The following is an 18,327-nucleotide window of genomic DNA, read 5'->3' as shown; positions in this document are numbered from 1 at the left end:
CACTCTGGCAATCTGTGAGTACAAAGGTGCACCTGACAACAGACGCATGGACCTGTAGGCATGGCCACGGAAGATTACGTGTCCATTACGGCGCAATGGGTTAATGTGGTGGATGCATGGTCCACAGGGGACAGCCTACTAAGTCTGTCTGCAGTCCCTAATTCAAATTGTCCTCCACTGTCTAAATCGGAACTTCCACCTTCTGGCTTTCGGCCTATAGTATCAGAAATTAAACTGCATTTGGCCTTCAACTTTGGTTAGGGCCTACTAACGGCTTCTGCCCCTCCCTGGTGTTGTCCTCAACTAAATAAAGCTGAGCTTCAACCTTCCGGCTCTCATTATGTGGTTTAAAAAAAAAAAATGGTGGTTAGGGCCTACTAACGGCTTCTGCCCCTCCCTGGTGTTGTCCTCAACTAAATAAAGCTGAGCTTCAACCTTCCGGCTCTCATTAAGTGGTTTTAAAAAAAAAAAAAATGGTGGTTAGGGCCTACTAACGGCTTCTGCCCCTCCCTGGTGTTGTCCTCAACTAAATAAAGCTGAGCTTCAACCTTCCGGCTCTCATTATGTGGTTTTAAAAAAAAAAAAAATGGTGGTTAGGGCCTACTAACGGCTTCTGCCCCTCCCTGGTGTTGTCCTCAACTAAATAAAGCTGAGCTTCAACCTTCCGGCTCTCATTAAGTGGTTTTAAAAAAAAAATGGTGGTTAGGGCCTACTAACGGCTTCTGCCCCTCCCTGGTGTTGTCCTCAACTAAATAAAGCTGAGCTTCAACCTTCCGGCTCTCATTATGTGGTTTTAAAAAAAAAATGGTGGTTAGGGCCTACTAACGGCTTCTGCCCCTCCCTGGTGTTGTCCTCAACTAAATAAAGCTGAGCTTCAACCTTCCGGCTCTCATTAAGTGGTTTTAAAAAAAAAAAAAATGGTGGTTAGGGCCTACTAACGGCTTCTGCCCCTCCCTGGTGTTGCCCTCAACTAAATAAAGCTGAGCTTCAACCTTCTGCTCCAAATTACCATTTTAAAAAATGCAATAGGCTTTTCCGGCCTACTAAAGGTGTCTGCCCCTCCCTGGTGTTGTCCTCAACTGAACAAAGCTGAGCTTCCACATTCTGGCTTTCGCCCTATACTATCAGATATTAAACTGCATTTGGCCTACTAGTGTGGTTAGGCCCTTGAAACAGTGTCTGCTGCTCTTGGGTTTGCTACTCCACTGAACAAAGCAATGCCGCCTGTTTAGTCCTGTTACCAATTTTGAACTGCATGTAGCCTACTTTATTCTTTGGCCCTATATCTGTTTCCTCCTCATCCTGCCCATTGCCCAGCCACTGCTAAATGAGTCTGCTGGTACATTGACCTAGACCACTACATTCCCCTTGTACTCTACACAGCCAGAATCTGTCCCTGCTGAAAGTAAGGTTCCCCTTCCCGCATGTTATACCACCTTACACAGGGACAAAGAGGAAGGTGCAGATGAAAGTGCAGGTTCCTTCATCAGGTGGGGGGGCATACTCGTTGGCGACGTCACTGGCACAGGGCCCCTCAGAGTACGCAAAAGTGTCGCTGCTGGTGGGAGGCGCCCCCGCCATGCAAACACACCGCCGTACTTTGAGGGGCCCTGTGCCAGTGGCAATGCGAACGAGTGGGCCCCCCCTGCTTGCTCAGGATCACAGCACTTGCAACTTTTAAATACTTACCTTTCCCTGCAACACCGCCGTGACGTAGTCCGCATTTCCTGGGCCCACGAAAAACTTGAGCCAGCCCTACTCCCCCCACAACTTTCCCCCAATTCCCTATGCCCAACTATTATTATACAGTTAATTAAGATTGGCAAGCTTCAGAAACAAGAATGGATGTTTTTGGCATTAAAATGGGCACTGTAGGTGTTTTCCTGGCCTCCACTCACTGCCGACTATGCTTCCCCATTGACTTGCATTGGGTTTCGTGTTTCGGTCGATCCCCGACTTTTAGCGATAATCGGCCGACTGCACTCGACTCGACTCTGGACAAAATCGGGTTTCCCAAAACCCTACTCGATCTTAAAAAAATGAAAGTCGCTCAACCCTAGTGGCAAGGAAAATTGTGTCTCACTCTTCCTCCTGTATTAGCTTGTGCTATTCTAACAGGCTTACGATTCTCTCTCATATCCATGGCTATTCCTAAACATCGTTGTTTCACAATATTTGGTTGTTCAATTGTTCTCCAATCTGGAGTAGAGGATTTAAATTTTTCTCTGATTTTCGGATCTAGCCCCTCTATTAATTGTTTTGTAAAAAGTCTCCTTACTGAAGCATCAGTCAAATCCAATCCTTCATCCCTAAAGCTATTTTCTAGTTCTTGACTATATTCTTCAATACTTTGCCCAAATTTCTGCATAATCACACCTGTTGATCCCCTTTCCCTCTGTTTTCCTCCTTCTGCTCTTCCAGATGGTACAAATGATTGGGCTTTTGGATCTAGGTAAGGTGGTGGGATTATATCACAACTTTTTCCCTTTCCCATGATCCATTTGGAAGTGTCTGGATCATACTTCCAATTCTCCTCTTTAGCTGTTTTTGAGACCTCTATCATACAATGTATGATTTCTTCCCACCCATTATCTTTGATAATTCCACCTCGTTCTTTACTCAGTCTTTCCCATTCTGTACTGAACATAAGTGCTTCTGAAATTCCCAATTTTCCTCTCACTCTTCTAATCTGACTTCTGACTACCTTTCCACATCTTTCCTGTATGATATCTGCTGCTTCCACTTGTCCTAAGACGGTTTTGGTCTGTTTATTTCTCATTTTAGCTATTTCTACCCCAGGTGACGTTTGGACAACCACTTCCTCTGTTGGTGGCGTCTCGTTGCCTTCTCTCCTAGGGAGCTAAAATATCCTTTCAATATTTGCTATTTCTACCCCAGGTGACGTTTGGACAACCACTTCCTCTGTTGGTGGCGTCTCGTTGCCTTCTCTCCTAGGGAGCTAAAATATTGAAGGGCTTGTCTGCTCCGTTTCTTCTAATATGCAGGACGTACTTAAGTGCTATTATGCACACAGACCCAGCAACACCATACAGATCACAAAACTTTCTGTGTCAGTTAGCATACTTGTCCCAGGCTCATGAAAACCGCGTCCTGGGCTCATTCTATCACACCTTATCCAGGGAATGTAGAAACAAGTTCTATAGGAGAGTCAAGCATGGGCGGAGGTCTCCCAGAAGGACGCTACCTCATAACCCAGTTAGGCTGACTTCACCAATAACCTTGTTCTAACAATCGTGGCTTATTGTTCTACGTACTTCTATTCTTCTTTCACAACATGTCACAACCTTCACACTGCTCACACACTGTTCACACACTGTTCACACACTGCCAGGGACTAGACTCATAAATCTATACAATATGGTAACCCGAGTTCTATAGGTATCCACTCACTACTAGACTAACCCAGCATGACACGGCTCATAGAGATCTTTCGGATAATACAGGGCAGATAAAAGAGAACTAATAATGTCTCTTACCTGGCCAGGTTTTTTTCATTTGCCGTCCATTATCCCAGATCTCCGTTGTCCGTATCCGCAGGTAAATCTTGAGTAAATACTCTCACCTCGGGTCCCTGTTCGGGCGCCAGGAAATGTTGAGTCCTTATCAGTCCCCGGCTTACTAATATAGGAATCCAAGTAATGACACGCAGCACAAGAGTTGTGTGATCATATGCAGGGATCGCCCAGGAGCGCATCTGGCCCCCCTGGTCTCTCACCCCTCTTTTTATATGGCAAAGAGATAAGCATTACAGACATGCGTACAAGCGCTCATATTCTCTAACAAAGAGTATCTATTCTACTAATAACGTTCAACTTCTGGAATGTAGGTTAAAGGTCACAATAACAAGAAGGAATGCGTCCATAAAAGGAAATGTCTATTTGCTCAAGTTTCTTCATATAGAGCCAGACGTCTCTGAATAGGAAGACAAAATGGATTCTTCAATCTGATCTCTACAGATGGATAATGGAAAAGGCCAAACAATTCAACTATTTTCGCTTCATCAGCTACAGCAAAACATTGAACTGTGTTGATCACCAGAAACTTTGGAATACCGTGAAGGATATGGCTGTGCCAAACCATCTGATCATCCTCATTAGGAAACTTTACATCGACCAAGACGAAACAGTCGGGATCGAACACGGCGACACAGCATGGTTCAAAGTAGAGCGGGACGTCAGACAGGGCTGCATTCTGATATAATTTCTCTTCAATTTATAAGCAGATGCTATTTTCAGGAAGCCTGAGCTTGGCAATAAAAAGAAGAAACCAAAATGCTGGATGAATGATCAACAATCTTAAATATGCCAACAATAAAACATTGATAGCAACAAGCGTAGATGGAATGAAGGACTTATTACGGAGCGTCAAGATGGAAAGCTCGAACATGGACTGCTACTCAACACAAAGAAGACAAAGATGTTGACTACTGCCAGGTACAACTAGGACACATTTGAGATGGATGGCGATGAACTGGAAGTTGCAAAGGACTCAGATCCATGATCACTCAAGATGCAGTGACGACACCGGAAGTCAATAGGAGAATAGCTATGGGCAACTCAACAATGAAGTCACTGGACAAGGTCTTCAAATCGAGGACCATTTCACTGGCGATGAAGATACCGATCGTACATAGTCTGGTCTTTTCTGTAGTAACATGTTAATATGGAACCTGAAAGATAAAGGAAAAAAAACAGAAGAAGAAGCAATGCATTTGAAATGTGGTGCTGGAGAAGGATTCTATCAGTGCTATGGATGAAAAGAAGGACAAACAAATCAATTTTGCGACAATTCAAGCCTGACCTGACACTTGAAGCAAGGATCACCAAACTACGACTTGCCCATTTTAGTCACATCATATTAAGGAAGCAATCACTGGAGAAGGACATCATAGTCGGAAGAATAGAAGGAAAAAAGGTGAAGGAGACCAGCAACCCAATGGCTTGATACAATCAAGATAACAGCAGGGAAAACCCTGGTAGAGATCTCTAGGCTTCCACAAGATCAATATTCCTATAGTGCATTCGTCTATCAAGTTGCCATGGCTGAAGATCGGGCTGAAAGCCATTAAATAAATAATTTATTTTTCTTGATATTTTTCATACATATCAAATTGATTTTTTACACTGTTTCATTTCCCAGTTCACGCTCATTTAGAAGTTGCTTTCAGCTGCTGCTCAACAAATATCCATTCGCTATATTCAAGCAGCCTGTGCACATGAATTCCACTGTCTGAGTACAGAAGTATATAGAGCAGAAAGGCTCAAACAGGGAATTTGCCGTATACTGACTGTTTAATTAATGTGTAATGAGTTTTGCTGAGCAGCAGTTAAAAGCAGATTGCAAATGAGCATGAACTGAGCATTGAAAGTATTGCAGCATAGTGTTTGGGAGAGAAGAAAGCAAAATAAGGTAATGGAATATATTGCAAAAATGTATTGTTATGCAATACCTGGAGGATAATCAAATAAAAAGAAAGCATAATTACTGTGTAATCCATGCAGATGCAGGGGCTGCACACTGTCTTTGGTGCATGTTTGCTCTGTCACATAAGAAGAGGGCTTTTTACAAGTTTTGCATTGGAGTCATGGCAAATTTGTGGATTTCACACGTGAGCTGCGTTATATGCAAAATTGTGCTTTCATCTATTTATCTATTACCTTTATATAGAGAGGCCGTTACATCCAAAGGAGAGGGTCCTGGAGCAAGCTCTGCAGTGGTGCAAGTTGGCTGAGCCCAGTTCTGCATTTCTGCTTGTAAAGAAGATCTCTGTTGGTGAAGGAAGTTGTCTCTTCACAGGTAAACTCCAGCTGAAGGTTTCCTAATAACTCTGTGTAAGTTGCTTTGTAAAAAGGAAAATATTTAGAATTGAGAGTCCTCAGTGGTTGATACCTGTTAATGGCTAACTGAAAAGATGATAACAAATTGCAAGCTTTCGAGACTACTCAGGTCCCTTCATCAGGCATAGACTAATACAAATTCTGAAGAATCACATATTTATGCACAATACAGCCCAGAAATAATGTCATAGATAGGACAGGTGACGTGTAGCAGAACTACCATTATGTGAGAGTGATAAACAGTTGTGTTCATAAATATTGGAACCGTTCATAGATAAGGAGTGGGAATGTTTTATTGTCCTCTGATTGGGGTCTGGTTCTGTGTTGTGATGCCCCCACACGGTCTGAGGAGCAAATTCCTTAATTGATGTAAAAAGACATAAATCCATGCGACACATTCATTCCTGCACTGAGTGTGTCAACAGTTTTCATCAGTAGGGTTGAGCGACTTTCATTTTTTTAAGATCGAGTCGGGTTTTGTGAAACCCGACTTTGTCCAGAGTCGAGTCGAGTGCAGTCGGCCGATTATCGCTAAAAGTCGGGGATCGACCGAAACACGAAACCCAATGCAAGTCAATGGGGAAGCATAGTCGGCAGTGAGTGGAGGCCAGGAAAACACCTACAGTGCCCATTTTAATGCCAAAAACATCCATTCTTGTTTCTGAAGCTTGTCAATCTTAATTAACTTTATAATAATAGTTGGGCATTGGAAATTGGGGGTCATTTGGCAAAAGTTGTGGGGGGTAGGGCTGGTTCAAGGTTTTAGTGGGCCCAGGAAACATGGACTACGTCACGGCGGTGGAGCAGTGAGAGGTAAGTATGTCAAGTTTGCAAGTGCTGTGATCCTAAGCAAGCAGGGGGGGCCCACTCGTTCGCATTGGCACTGGCACAGGGCCCCTCAAAGTACAGCGGTGTGTTTGCACGGCGGGGGCGCCTTCCACCAGCAGCGACACTTTTGCATACTCTGAGGGGCCCTGTGCCAGTGACGTCGCCAACGAGTATGCCCCCCCACCTGATGAAGGAACCTGCACTTTCATCTGCACCTTCCTCTTTGTCCTTGTGTAAGGTGGTATAACATGCGGGAAGGGGAACCTTACTTTCAGCAGGGTCAGATTCTGGCTGTGTAGAGTGCAAGGGGAATGTAGTGGTCTAGGTCAATGTACCAGCAGACTCATCTAGCAGTGGCTGGGCAATGGGCAGGATGAGGAGGAAACAGATATAGGGCCAAAGAATAAAGTAGGCAAAATGCAGTTCAAAATTGGTAACAGGACTAAACAGGCGGCATTGCTTTGTTCAGTGGAGTAGCAAACCCAGGAGCAGCAGACACTGTTTTAAGGGCCCAACCACACTAGTAGGCCAAATGCAGTTTAATATCTGCTACTATAGGCCAAAAGCCTAAAGACTGAAGCTCAGCTTTATACAGTGGAGGACAACACCAGGGAGCGGCAGACACCGTTAGTAGGCCCTAACCACCAATTTTTTAAAAAACAGCACTTAATGAGAGCCAGAAGGTTGAAGCTCAGATTTATTCAGTTGAGAACAACAGGGAGCGGCAAACAGAGGTATTAGGCCCCAACCACCAATTTTTAAAAAAATAAAAAGAAAATGAGAGCCAGAAGGTTGAAGCTCAGATTTATTCAGTTGAGGACAAACACCGGGGAGGGGCAGACACCGTTAGTAGGCCCTAACCACCATTTTTTTTAAAAAAAACAGCACTTAATGAGAGCCAGAAGGTTGAAGCTCAGCTTTATACAGTTGAGGACAAACACCAGGGAGGGGCAGACACCGTTAGTAGGCCGTAACCAAAGTTGAAGGCCAAATGCAGTTTAATATCTGATACTATAGGCCGAAAGCCAGAAGGTTGAAGCTCAGCTTTATACGGTTGAGGACAAACACCAGGGAGGGGCAGACACCGTTAGTAGGCCCTAACCACCAATTTTTTAAAAAACAGCACTTAATGAGAGCCAGAAGGTTGAAGCTCACCTTTATACAGTTGAGGACAAACACCAGGGAGGGGCAGACACCGTTAGTATGCCGTAACCAAAGTTGAAGGCCAAATGCAGTTTAATATCTGATACTATAGGCCGAAAGCCAGAAGGTTGAAGCTCAGCTTTATACAGTTGAGGACAAACACCAAGGAGGGACAGACACCGTTAGTAGGCCGTAACCACCAATTTTTTAAAAAACAGCACTTAATGAGAGCCAGAAGGTTGAAGCTCAGCTTCATACAGTTGAGGACAAACACCAGGGAGGGGAAGACACCGTTATTAGGCCGTAACCACCAAGTTTTTTAAAAAACAGCACTTAATGAGAACCAGAAGGTTGAAGCTCAGATTTATTCAGTTGAGGAGAACACCAGGGAGCGGCAAACAGAGTTATTAGGCCCCAAACACCAATTTTTGGTTAAAAAAGCACTTAATGAGAGCCTGAAGGTTGAAGCTCAGATTTATTCACTTGAGGTCAACACCAGGGAGCGGCAGACACCGTTAGTAGGCCGTAACCACCAAGTTTTTAAAAAAACAGCACTTAATGAGAACCAGAAGGTTGAAGCTCAGATTTATTCAGTTGAGGAGAACAACAGGGAGCGGCAAACAGAGGTATTAGGCCCCAACCACCAATTAAAAAAAAAAAAAAAAAAATGAGAGCCAGATGGTTGAAGCTCAGATTTATTCAGTTGAGGAGAACACCAGGGAGCGGCAAACAGAGTTATTAGGCCCCAAACACCAATTTTTGGTTAAAAAAGCACTTAATGAGAGCCTGAAGGTTGAAGCTCAGATTTAGACAGTGGAGGACAATTTGAATTAGGGACTGCAGACAGACTTAGTAGGCTGTCCCCTGTGGACCATGCATCCACCACATTAACCCATTGCGCCGTAATGGACACGTAACATTCCGTGGCCATGCCTACAGGTCCATGCGTCTGTTGTCTGGTGCACCTTTGTACTCACAGATTGCCACAGTGCATGGACAATGCGGTCTTTTACATGCTGGTGGAGAGTTGGGATGGCTTTTCTCGCAAAAGAAGTGTCGATTGGTTAGCTTGTAGCGTGGTACAGCGTAGTCCATCATGGCTTTATTAATATTAAATAAAATATATAAATAGGCTCTATGAACTTTTAAATAGGTTCCAGGGGTACACGGGCAGCATTGGTGTGGTCAGCGGAGGAGTATTGCAAGGAGGGACCGCAGACAGGCTAACGATGGCCTAACATAACAAAAAATAGGCTCAAGGCAGTTTTAAATTGGTTACATGGATACACAGGCAGCATTGTGGTCAGCGAGGAGTATTGCAAGGAGGGACCGCAGACAGGCTAATGAAGGCCTAAAATAACTAAAGATAGGCTCAAGGCAGTTTTAAATCGGTTACATGGATACACAGGCAGCATTGTGGTCAGTGGAGGAGGATTGCAAGGAGGGACCGCAGACAGGCTATCGAAGGCCTAAAATAACAAAAAATAGGCTCAAGGCAGTTTTAAATCGGTTACATGGATACACAGGCAGCATTGTGGTCAGTGGAGGAGGATTGCAAGGAGGGACTGCAGACAGGCGAATGAAGGCCTAAAATAACTAAAAATAGGCTCAAGGCAGTTTTAAATCGGTTACATGGATACACAGGCAGCATTGTGGTCAGTGGAGGAGTATTGCAAGGAGGGACCGCAGACAGGCTAATGAAGGCCCGCAGACAGGCTAACGAAGGCCTAAAATAACAAAAAATAGGCTCATGGCAGTTTTAAATCGGTTACATGGATACACAGGCAGCATTGTGGTCAGTGGAGGAGTATTGCAAGGAGGGACCGCAGACAGGCTAATGAAGGCCTAAAATAACTAAAAATAGGCTCAAGGCAGTTTTAAATCGGTTACATGGATACACAGGCAGCATTGTGGTCAGTGGAGGAGGATTGCAAGGAGGGACCGCAGACAGGCTAATGATGGCCTAAAATAACTAAAAATAGGCTCAAGCCAGTTTTAAATCGGTTACATGGATACACAGGCAGCATTGTGGTCAGTGGAGGAGTATTGCAAGGAGGGACCGCAGACAGGCTAATGAAGGCCTAAAATAACTAAAAATAGGCTCAAGGCAGTTTTAAATCGGTTACATGGATACACAGGCAGCATTGTGGTCAGAGGACGAGGAGGATTGCAAGGAGGGACCGCAGACAGGCTATCGAAGGCCTAAAATAACAAAAAATAGGCTCAAGGCATTTTTAAATCGGTTACATGGATACACAGGCAGCATTGTGGTCAGTGGAGGAGGATTGCAAGGAGTGTCTGACACAGTTAGTACTCACAAAAAATAAATAGATGTTAATGTCTCGCAAAAAAAAAAAAAATTGGTGGCATACTTAGGTACAGGGGTGGGCTCATCTGCTGAGTTTCTGACAAAGTAATTTGGCAGTAAGTATTTACTGGTGTCAATATAGGACACTGACCCAGACTACTTTAAGTCAATATAGGACACTGACCCAGACTACTTTAACTAGCATCATAGATGTCAACAAATTGGTATTGTCACTCAGTGCCAGGCATTGAATGATGTCAGCGCATAGACTAAACATTGGTGGAGCTATGAGAGATAATTTTGCACGTGGTAGAGCACAGTTTGAGCTGGGGGAAGGGGGGGAACTCTCTTGTGGCCGGCGGTACCGTCCCAGGGCCCCTCATGTTACAACGGTGTGTCTGACGTTGGGTGCACGCCACCACCGCCAGAGACACTTTTTTGTACTATGAGGGACCCAGTGGCAGTGCCATCGACCAAAAGCGGGCACACCCACCTCTTCAGACAATCAGCACTCTAACGGGTGCTTGCGCCAAGTGGCGAGACCACGGCCCCGTGGGGGGAGTTTTCCCATTGAGGGAGCTGTAAACATGTCGTATGCTGGACAAACAGCTGCTGCAAATTAAGAGATTGGAACACTCAGACCAGTCCACAAGCAAGACCTTTTTATAGGAAAGCTAGGTGTCAGCCGGGAAAGGTGGGGCAAAATAATTTGAAATCCAGGAGTGGTTCATTTTAATGAAGGTGAGATCATCCACATTTTGGGTAGCCAGACGAGTCCTTTTTTCGGTTAATATTGAACCAGCAGCACTGAATACTCTTTCTGATAGCACACTAGCTGCTGGGCAAGCAAGCTCCTGCAATGCATATTCAGCCAATTCAGGCCAGGTGTCTAATTTGGATGCCCAGTAATCAAATGGGAATGACGGTTGAGGGAGAACATCGATAAGGGATGAAAAATAGTTAGTAACCATACTGGACAAATGTTGTCTCCTGTCACTTTGAATAGATGCTGCAGTACCTGTCCTGTCTGCGGTCATTGCGAAATCACTCCACAACCTGGTCAGAAAACCCCTCTGTCCAACGCCACTTCTGATCTGTGCACCTCTAACACCTCTGCCCTGTAACCCCCTGCAGCTTGTGTGAGAACCATCACCGGCGCTGTGTGCTGGGAATGCCTGAATCAAACGGTCTACAAGAGTAGCTTGTTTGGTTGCTAATATTTGTTCGAGGTTCTCATGTGGCATAATATTTTGCAATTTGCCTTCAAGGGTCAAGGATGCAGGCCAACCAGTAATCATCATCGCTCATCATTTTAAGAATGCGTGGGTCCCTTTTGAGGATACGTAAGGCATAATCCGCCATGTGGGCCAAAGTTCCAGTTGTCAAATCTGCGGTTGTGCTAGTTTGAGGGGCAGTTACAGGCAAATCTACGTCACTTGTCTCCCTTAAAAAAACAGAACCCAGCCTTGCAACGCCACTAATTTCTGTTGGCCCAGGAGAAGCTTCCTCATTAAAAAAGTACTCATCCCCATCATCCTCTTCGTCCTCCTCCTCCTCTTCACCCGCTACCGCGTCCTCTACACGGCCCTGACCAGACAATGGCTGACTGTCATCAAGGCTTTCCTCTTCCTCGGCTGCAGACGCCTGCTCCTTTATGTGCGTCAAACTTTGCATCAGCAGACGCATTAGGGGGATGCTCATGCTTATTATGGCGTTGTCTGCACTAACCAGCCGTGTGCATTCCTCAAAACACTGAAGGACTTGACACAGGTCTTGTAGCTTCGACCACTGCACACCTGACAACTCCATGTCTGCCATCCAACTGCCTGCCCGTGTATGTGTATCCTCCAACAAAAGCATAACAGCCCGCCTCTGTTCGCACAGTCTCTGAAGCATGTGCAGTGTGGAGTTCCACCTTGTTGCAACGTCGATGATTAGGCGATGCTGAGGAAGGTTCAAAGACCGCTGATAGCTCTGCATACGGCTGGAGTGTACGGGCGAACGGCGGATATGGGAGCAAAGTCTGCGCACTTTGAGGAGCAGGTCGGGTAACCCCGGATAAGTTTTCAGGAAGCACTGCACCACCAGGTTTAAGGTGTGAGCCAGGCAAGGAATGTGTTTCATTTGGGAAAGGGCTATGGCAGCCATTAAATTCCTTCCGTTATCACTCACAACCTTGCATGCCTCAAGATGTACAGTGCCCAGCCATGACTGAGTTTCTGTCTGCAAGAACTCGGACAGAACTTCCGCGGTGTGTCTGTTGTCGCCCAAACACTTCATTGCCAATGCAGCCTGCTGACGCTTGCCACTAGCTGTCCCATAATGGCACACCTGGTGTGCAACAGTGGCAGCTGCGGATGGAGTGGATGTGCGACTGCGGTCTGTGGACGAGCTCTCGCTTCTGCAGGAGGAAGAGGAGGAGGGGGGGCGAACGCCTACAGCCAACTCTTTCCTTGACCGTGGGCTAGGCAGAACTGTCCCAATATTGCTGTCCCCTGTGGACCCTGCATCCACCACATTCACCCAGTGTGCCGTGATGGACACGTAACGTCCCTGGCCATGCCTACTGGTCCATGCATCTGTTGTCAGGTGCACCTTTGTAGTCACAGACTGCCTGAGTGCATGGACGATGTGGTCTTTAACATGCTGTTGGAGGGCTGGGATGGCTTTTCTAGAAAAGAAGTGTCGACTGGGTAGCTCGTAGCGTGGTACAGCGTAGTCCATCAGCGCTTTGAAAGCTTCGCTTTCAACTAACCGGTAGGGCATCATCTCTAATGAGATTAGTCTAGCAATGTGGGCGTTCAAACCCTGTGTACGCGGATGCGAGGATGAGTACTTCCTTTTCCTAACAAGAGTCTCATGTAGGGTGAGCTGGACTGGAGAGCTGGAGATCGTGGAACTAGCGGTGGTGCCGGTGGACATGGGTGAGTGAGAGAGGTTTGGAGATGGTATTCTTGCCGGTGCCCTACATGCAGTGTTTCCTACTGGAAACCTGGTGATTCCCTGACTGCTTTGGCCTGGCGACAAAAGCTGCACAGATACTGCAGGTGGTGCGGGAAATGGTGGGTTTACAGTGAGGGAAGGGATGTAGCGTTGCTGACTAGCTTCATTGGCCGAGGGTGCTGCAACCTTTAGGGACGTTTGGTAGTTAGTCCAGGCTTGCAAATGCATGGTGGATAAATATCTATGCATGGAACTTGTATTTAGACTTTTAAGATTCTGACCTCTGCTTAAGGTAGTTGAACATTTTTGACAGATGACTTTGCGCTGATCATTTGGATGTTGTTTAAAAAAATGCCAGACTGCCCTCTTTCTACTATCGGATACCTTTTCAGGCATTGCAGACTGAGCTTCTTTAGCCGGATGGCCACGCTGTCCTCCAACTGGTTTTGGTTTTGCCACACGTTTTTGGCCAGATACGGGCCCGGCAGATGGAACCTGTTGTGATGTTGATGCCTGCTGTGGCTCCTCCTCCTCCGCTTCAGAACTACTGCCGCCTGCACCCTGTTCCCCCAATGGCTGCCAATCGGGGTCAACAACTGGGTTATCTATGACCTCCTCTTCTGTGTCGTGTGCAACTTCGTCTGTGTCACCGTGTAAGCCGGTGGTATAGCGTTCGTGACGGGGCACCATAGTCTCCGCTGGGTTTGATTCTGCCTCAGTACACTGCGAGGGCAATATTCTGGCCTTAGTCAAAGGAACAGCATAGTAATCTGGCTGTGGCTGTGCATCTGTGCACTCCATGTCCGATTCAACTTCTAATGGGCATGGCCTGTTAACTGTTTCACTGTCTAACCCAGGAACGGTATGTGTAAAGAGCTCCATGGAGTAACCTGTTGTGTCGACTGACGCATCCTTCACTGTTGTTCTGGGTGAAGGACACAAGGAATCGACTTGTTCCTGACCGGGAGCATCCACTGACGATGCACTGCTCTGACATTTGGCACTTTCCGAGGAGGAGGCGAAAGAGCTAGAGGCAGAGTCAGCAATGAAAGCCAATACTTGTTTCTCCTGCTCCGGCTTCAAAAGTGGTTTTCCTACTCCCAGAAAAGGTAGCGTTCGAGGCCTTGTGTAGGCAGACGACGTTTTTGGCTCAACAACTCGAGACTTAGGTGCTGTACTGCTTTTATCACGACCACCTGATGCTCCACCACCACTACCATCATTACCAGCTGACAATGACCGCCCACGGCCACGACCTCTTCCACTAGACTTCATCATTGTTTGCAAAACGTAACCAATGTAAATTTATATTTGTTACTGTAAAACAACTTATAAGGTGAACTCAAACTTCTGTTGGATTTATATATACCTTTATAGGTGCCTGACACTGAAAGGAAAATCAGGCCCAATGTTACACACTAGGTTTTATGTGCCCCAATAATTTGAGACAGATGGCACACACAGGACCGGCACTCAAGCAGACTTGCCAATCTTTATCTCCCACTACTAATTTTTTTTTTTTTACAGGGAGAATTTACCCCCCCCCCCCCCAAAAAAAAAGGCCCAGTATTACACAGTAATGGCACAGAGGCAGACTTGCCAATCTTTATCTCCCACTAAATATTTTTTTTTTTTTACAGGGAGAATTTAGAAAAAAAAAAAAGACTCAGTATTACACAGTGGTTTTCGGTGGCACACAATTAGAGACAGATGCCACACACAGCAATGGCACAGAGGCAGACTTGCCAATCTTTATCTCCCTGCAGTAATCTCAGAAAAGTATGGCAGGCAGCTATAAAAAGGACTGCTGCACACAAAAGTGTGGACAAACACACAAGATAGCTGTGCAGGAAGGAACAACAGGATTTGTGCTTTGAAAAAAACAGTTGGTTTGCACAGCGGCGTACACACACAGGCACAGCAACACAGCTATCAGGGTCAGTGAGCCTTCTAGGGCAGCCCAATGAGCGACAGCGCTGAGGAAAAAAAAAGGTAGCTTCCACTGTCCCTGCAAACAAAAGGTGGTGATGGACAGTGGAAATCGCTACAGCACAAGCGGTTTGTGGCTTTATGTACCCTGCCTAACACTATCCCTGCTTCTGACGAAGCGGCAGCAACCTCTCCTTACGCTCAGATCAGCAGCACTAAGATGGCGGTCGGCGGGAACGCCCCTTTATAGCCCCTGTGACGCGTCAGAAAGCAAGCCAATCACTGCAATGCCCTTCTCTAAGATGGTGGGGACTGAGATCTATGTCATCACGCTGCCCACACTCTGCGTCCACCTTCATTGGCTGAGAAATGGCGCTTTTAGCGTCATTGAAATGCGACTTTGGCGCGGAAGTCGCGTACCGCATGGCCGACCCCGCACAGGGATCGGATCGGGTTTCATGAGACGCCGACTTAGCCAAAAGTCGGCGACTTATGAAAATGAACGATCCGTTTCGCTCAACCCTAGTCATCAGTTTATATTCCCAGACTCTTCTGTCTCTCTGAGATTTGAAATTACCCTTTAATACAAGTAATCTCATGTCCATGGTGCTGTGATCAGGGAAACAAAAATGTTTTGCCACAGGTAGATCTATTCTTTTTTCTCTTATTGTGTGGCAATGAGAGTTCATCCTTGTTCTCAGTTTTTCTCATCGCCATACAATAAGAGAAAAAAGAATAGATCTACCTGTGGCCAGGGCCGGACTGGCCATAGGGCAGTTCTGGCAAATGCCAGAAGGGCCGATGGCAGTAGTGGGCCGCTTGAGTGTGCCGCTGTCGGCACTCTTCCCCCCACTGTCGCGGCACACTCCCGGCCCCGCATTCAACTATACCGGCGTCATAGACGCCGGTACAGTTGAATGCAATGATGGAGGAGAGTGCGTCTGCTGACGCCCCCTCTCCCATCATTCCCCGCTCTGCCTGCCGCTGACACTGCGGGTGCGCGATGACGTCATATCATCGCGCACCTGCAGTGTGGCCGGGCAGACTGCAGCTGCTGAGACCGGAGCCAGAGGAGAGCAGCGCGGGGCACGAGGAGAGAGGTGAGTAGAGTGTTTTGGTTTTTTTTAACAAAGAGTGATGAGTGGATTGTGGAGCTATTGGGGGGGGGGGGGGGACTGCCTGCCTGCATTCCATTCTATGGGGGCTGCCTGCCTGCATTCCATTCTATGGGGGCTGCCTGCCTGCATTCCATTCTATGGGGGCTGCCTGCCTGCATTCCATTCTATGGGGGCTGCCTGCCTGCATTCCATTCTATGGGGTCTGCCTGCCTGCATTCCATTCTATGGGGGCTGCCTGCCTGCATTCCATTCTATGGGGGCTGCCTGCCTGCATTCCATTCTATGGGGGCTGCCTGCCTGCATTCCATTCTATGGGGGGCTGCCTGCCTGCAGTACATTCTATGGGGGCTGCCTGCCTGCAGTACATTCTATGGGGGCTGCCTGCCTGCATTCCATTCTATGGGGGCTGCCTGCCTGCAGTACATTCTATGGGGGCTGCCTGCCTGCATTCCATTCTATGGGGGCTGCCTGCCTGCATTCCATTCTATGGGGGCTGCCTGCCTGCATTCCATTCTATGGGGGCTGCCTGCCTGCATTCCATTCTATGGGGGCTGCCTGCCTGCAGTACATTCTATGGGGGCTGCCTGCCTGCAGTACATTCTGTGGGGGCTGCCTGCATTACATTCTATGGGGGCTGTGCTGCATTATATTGTATGGTGGCTGCCTGCATTACATTCTATGGGGCTGGCTGCATTATATTCTATGGGGCTGGCTGCATTCCATTCCATGGGCATGTGCTGCATTATATTCTATGGGGCTGGCTGCATTCCATTCCATGGGCCTGTGCTGCATTATATTCTATGGGGCTGGCTGCATTCCATGGGCCTGTGCTGCATTATATTCTATGGGGCTGGCTGCATTCCATTCTATGGGCCTGTGCTGCATTATATTCTATGGGGTTGGCTGCATTCCATTCTATTGGAGCTGTGCTGCATTATATTCTATGGGGCTGTGCTGCATTGCATTCTATGGGGCTGTGCTGCATTGCATTCTATGGGGCTGTGCTGCATTACATTCTATGGGGCTGTGCTGCATTATATTGTATGGTAGCTGCCTGCATTACATTCTATGGGGCTGGTTGCATTATATTCTATGGGGCTGGCTGCATTCCATTCCATGGGCATGTGCTGCATTATATTCTAGGGGGCTGGCTGCATTCCATTCTATGGGAGCTGTGCTGCATTATATTCTATGGGGCTGTGCTGCATTATATTCTATGGGGGCTGTGCTGCATTAAATTCTATGGGGCTGTGCTGCATTATATTCTATGGGGCTGGCTGCATTCCATTCCATGGGCCTGTGCTGCATTATATTCTATGGGGCTGGCTGCATTCCATGGGCCTGTGCTGCATTACATTCTATGGGGCTGGCTGCATTCCATTCTATGGGCCTGTGCTGCATTATATTCTATGGGGCTGGCTGCATTCCATTCTATGGGAGCTGTGCTGCATTATATTCTATGGGGTTGTGCTGCATTATATTCTATGGGGCTGTGCTGCATTGCATTCTATGGGGGCTGTGCTGCATTAAATTCTATGGGGCTGTGCTGTATTACATTCTATGGGGGCTGTGCTGTATTACATTCTATGGGGGCTGTGCTGCATTACATTCTATGGGGGCTGTGCTGTATTACATTCTATGGGGGCTGGGCTGCATTACATTCTATGGGGACTGTGCTGTATTATAGTCTATGGGGGCTGTGCTGCATTACATTCTATGGGGGCTGAGCTGTATTATAGTCTATGGGGGCTGAGCTGTAATGTTGGATACAGCTGTAATTATATGTTATATAGTTGTGTTACACTCCCCTCACTTCTTGTAGCCTACAAGTGTACAAAGATATTATACAGTCACCATGCGACAAGTGGGCCTGTGTGACTTCAAATGCCAGGGCTGAATTTTAGTCCCAGTCCGGTCCTGCCTGTGGCAAAACATTTTATCTATGAACTGTTCCAATATTTATGGACAAAACTGTTTATCACTCTCACATAATGGTAGTTCTGCTTCACATCACCTGTCTTATCTATGGAATTATTTCTGGGCTGTATTGTGCATAAATATGTGATTCTTCAGAATTTGTATTAGTCTATCCCTGATGAAGGGACCTGAGTAGTCTCGAAAGCTTGCAATTTGCTACCATCTTTTCAGTTAGCCATTAAAAGGTATCAACCACTGAGGACTCTCAATTCTAAATATTTTT

The 18,327-nt window shown here is 46.6% G+C and overlaps 1 protein-coding gene across 3 annotated transcripts in view; it reads left to right on the top strand.

The window, feature by feature from the left end:
* Positions 1–18,327, top strand: part of ARAP3 (ArfGAP with RhoGAP domain, ankyrin repeat and PH domain 3) — a 239,241-nt gene that overhangs the window by 191,941 nt on the left and 28,973 nt on the right. For all 3 annotated transcript variants that reach the window (XM_077266276.1, XM_077266274.1, XM_077266275.1), the window contains exon 27: positions 5,689–5,817. In XM_077266276.1, the coding sequence (XP_077122391.1) occupies positions 5,689–5,817 (129 nt within the window). The remainder of the gene's footprint in view (positions 1–5,688; positions 5,818–18,327) is intronic.

This window comes from Ranitomeya variabilis, chromosome 5 (genome assembly GCF_051348905.1).
Source record: "Ranitomeya variabilis isolate aRanVar5 chromosome 5, aRanVar5.hap1, whole genome shotgun sequence".
Taxonomy (NCBI): domain Eukaryota; kingdom Metazoa; phylum Chordata; class Amphibia; order Anura; family Dendrobatidae; genus Ranitomeya; species Ranitomeya variabilis.
Note: the sequence above shows the minus strand (reverse complement) of the source record. Positions and strands in the feature narration are given on the sequence as shown.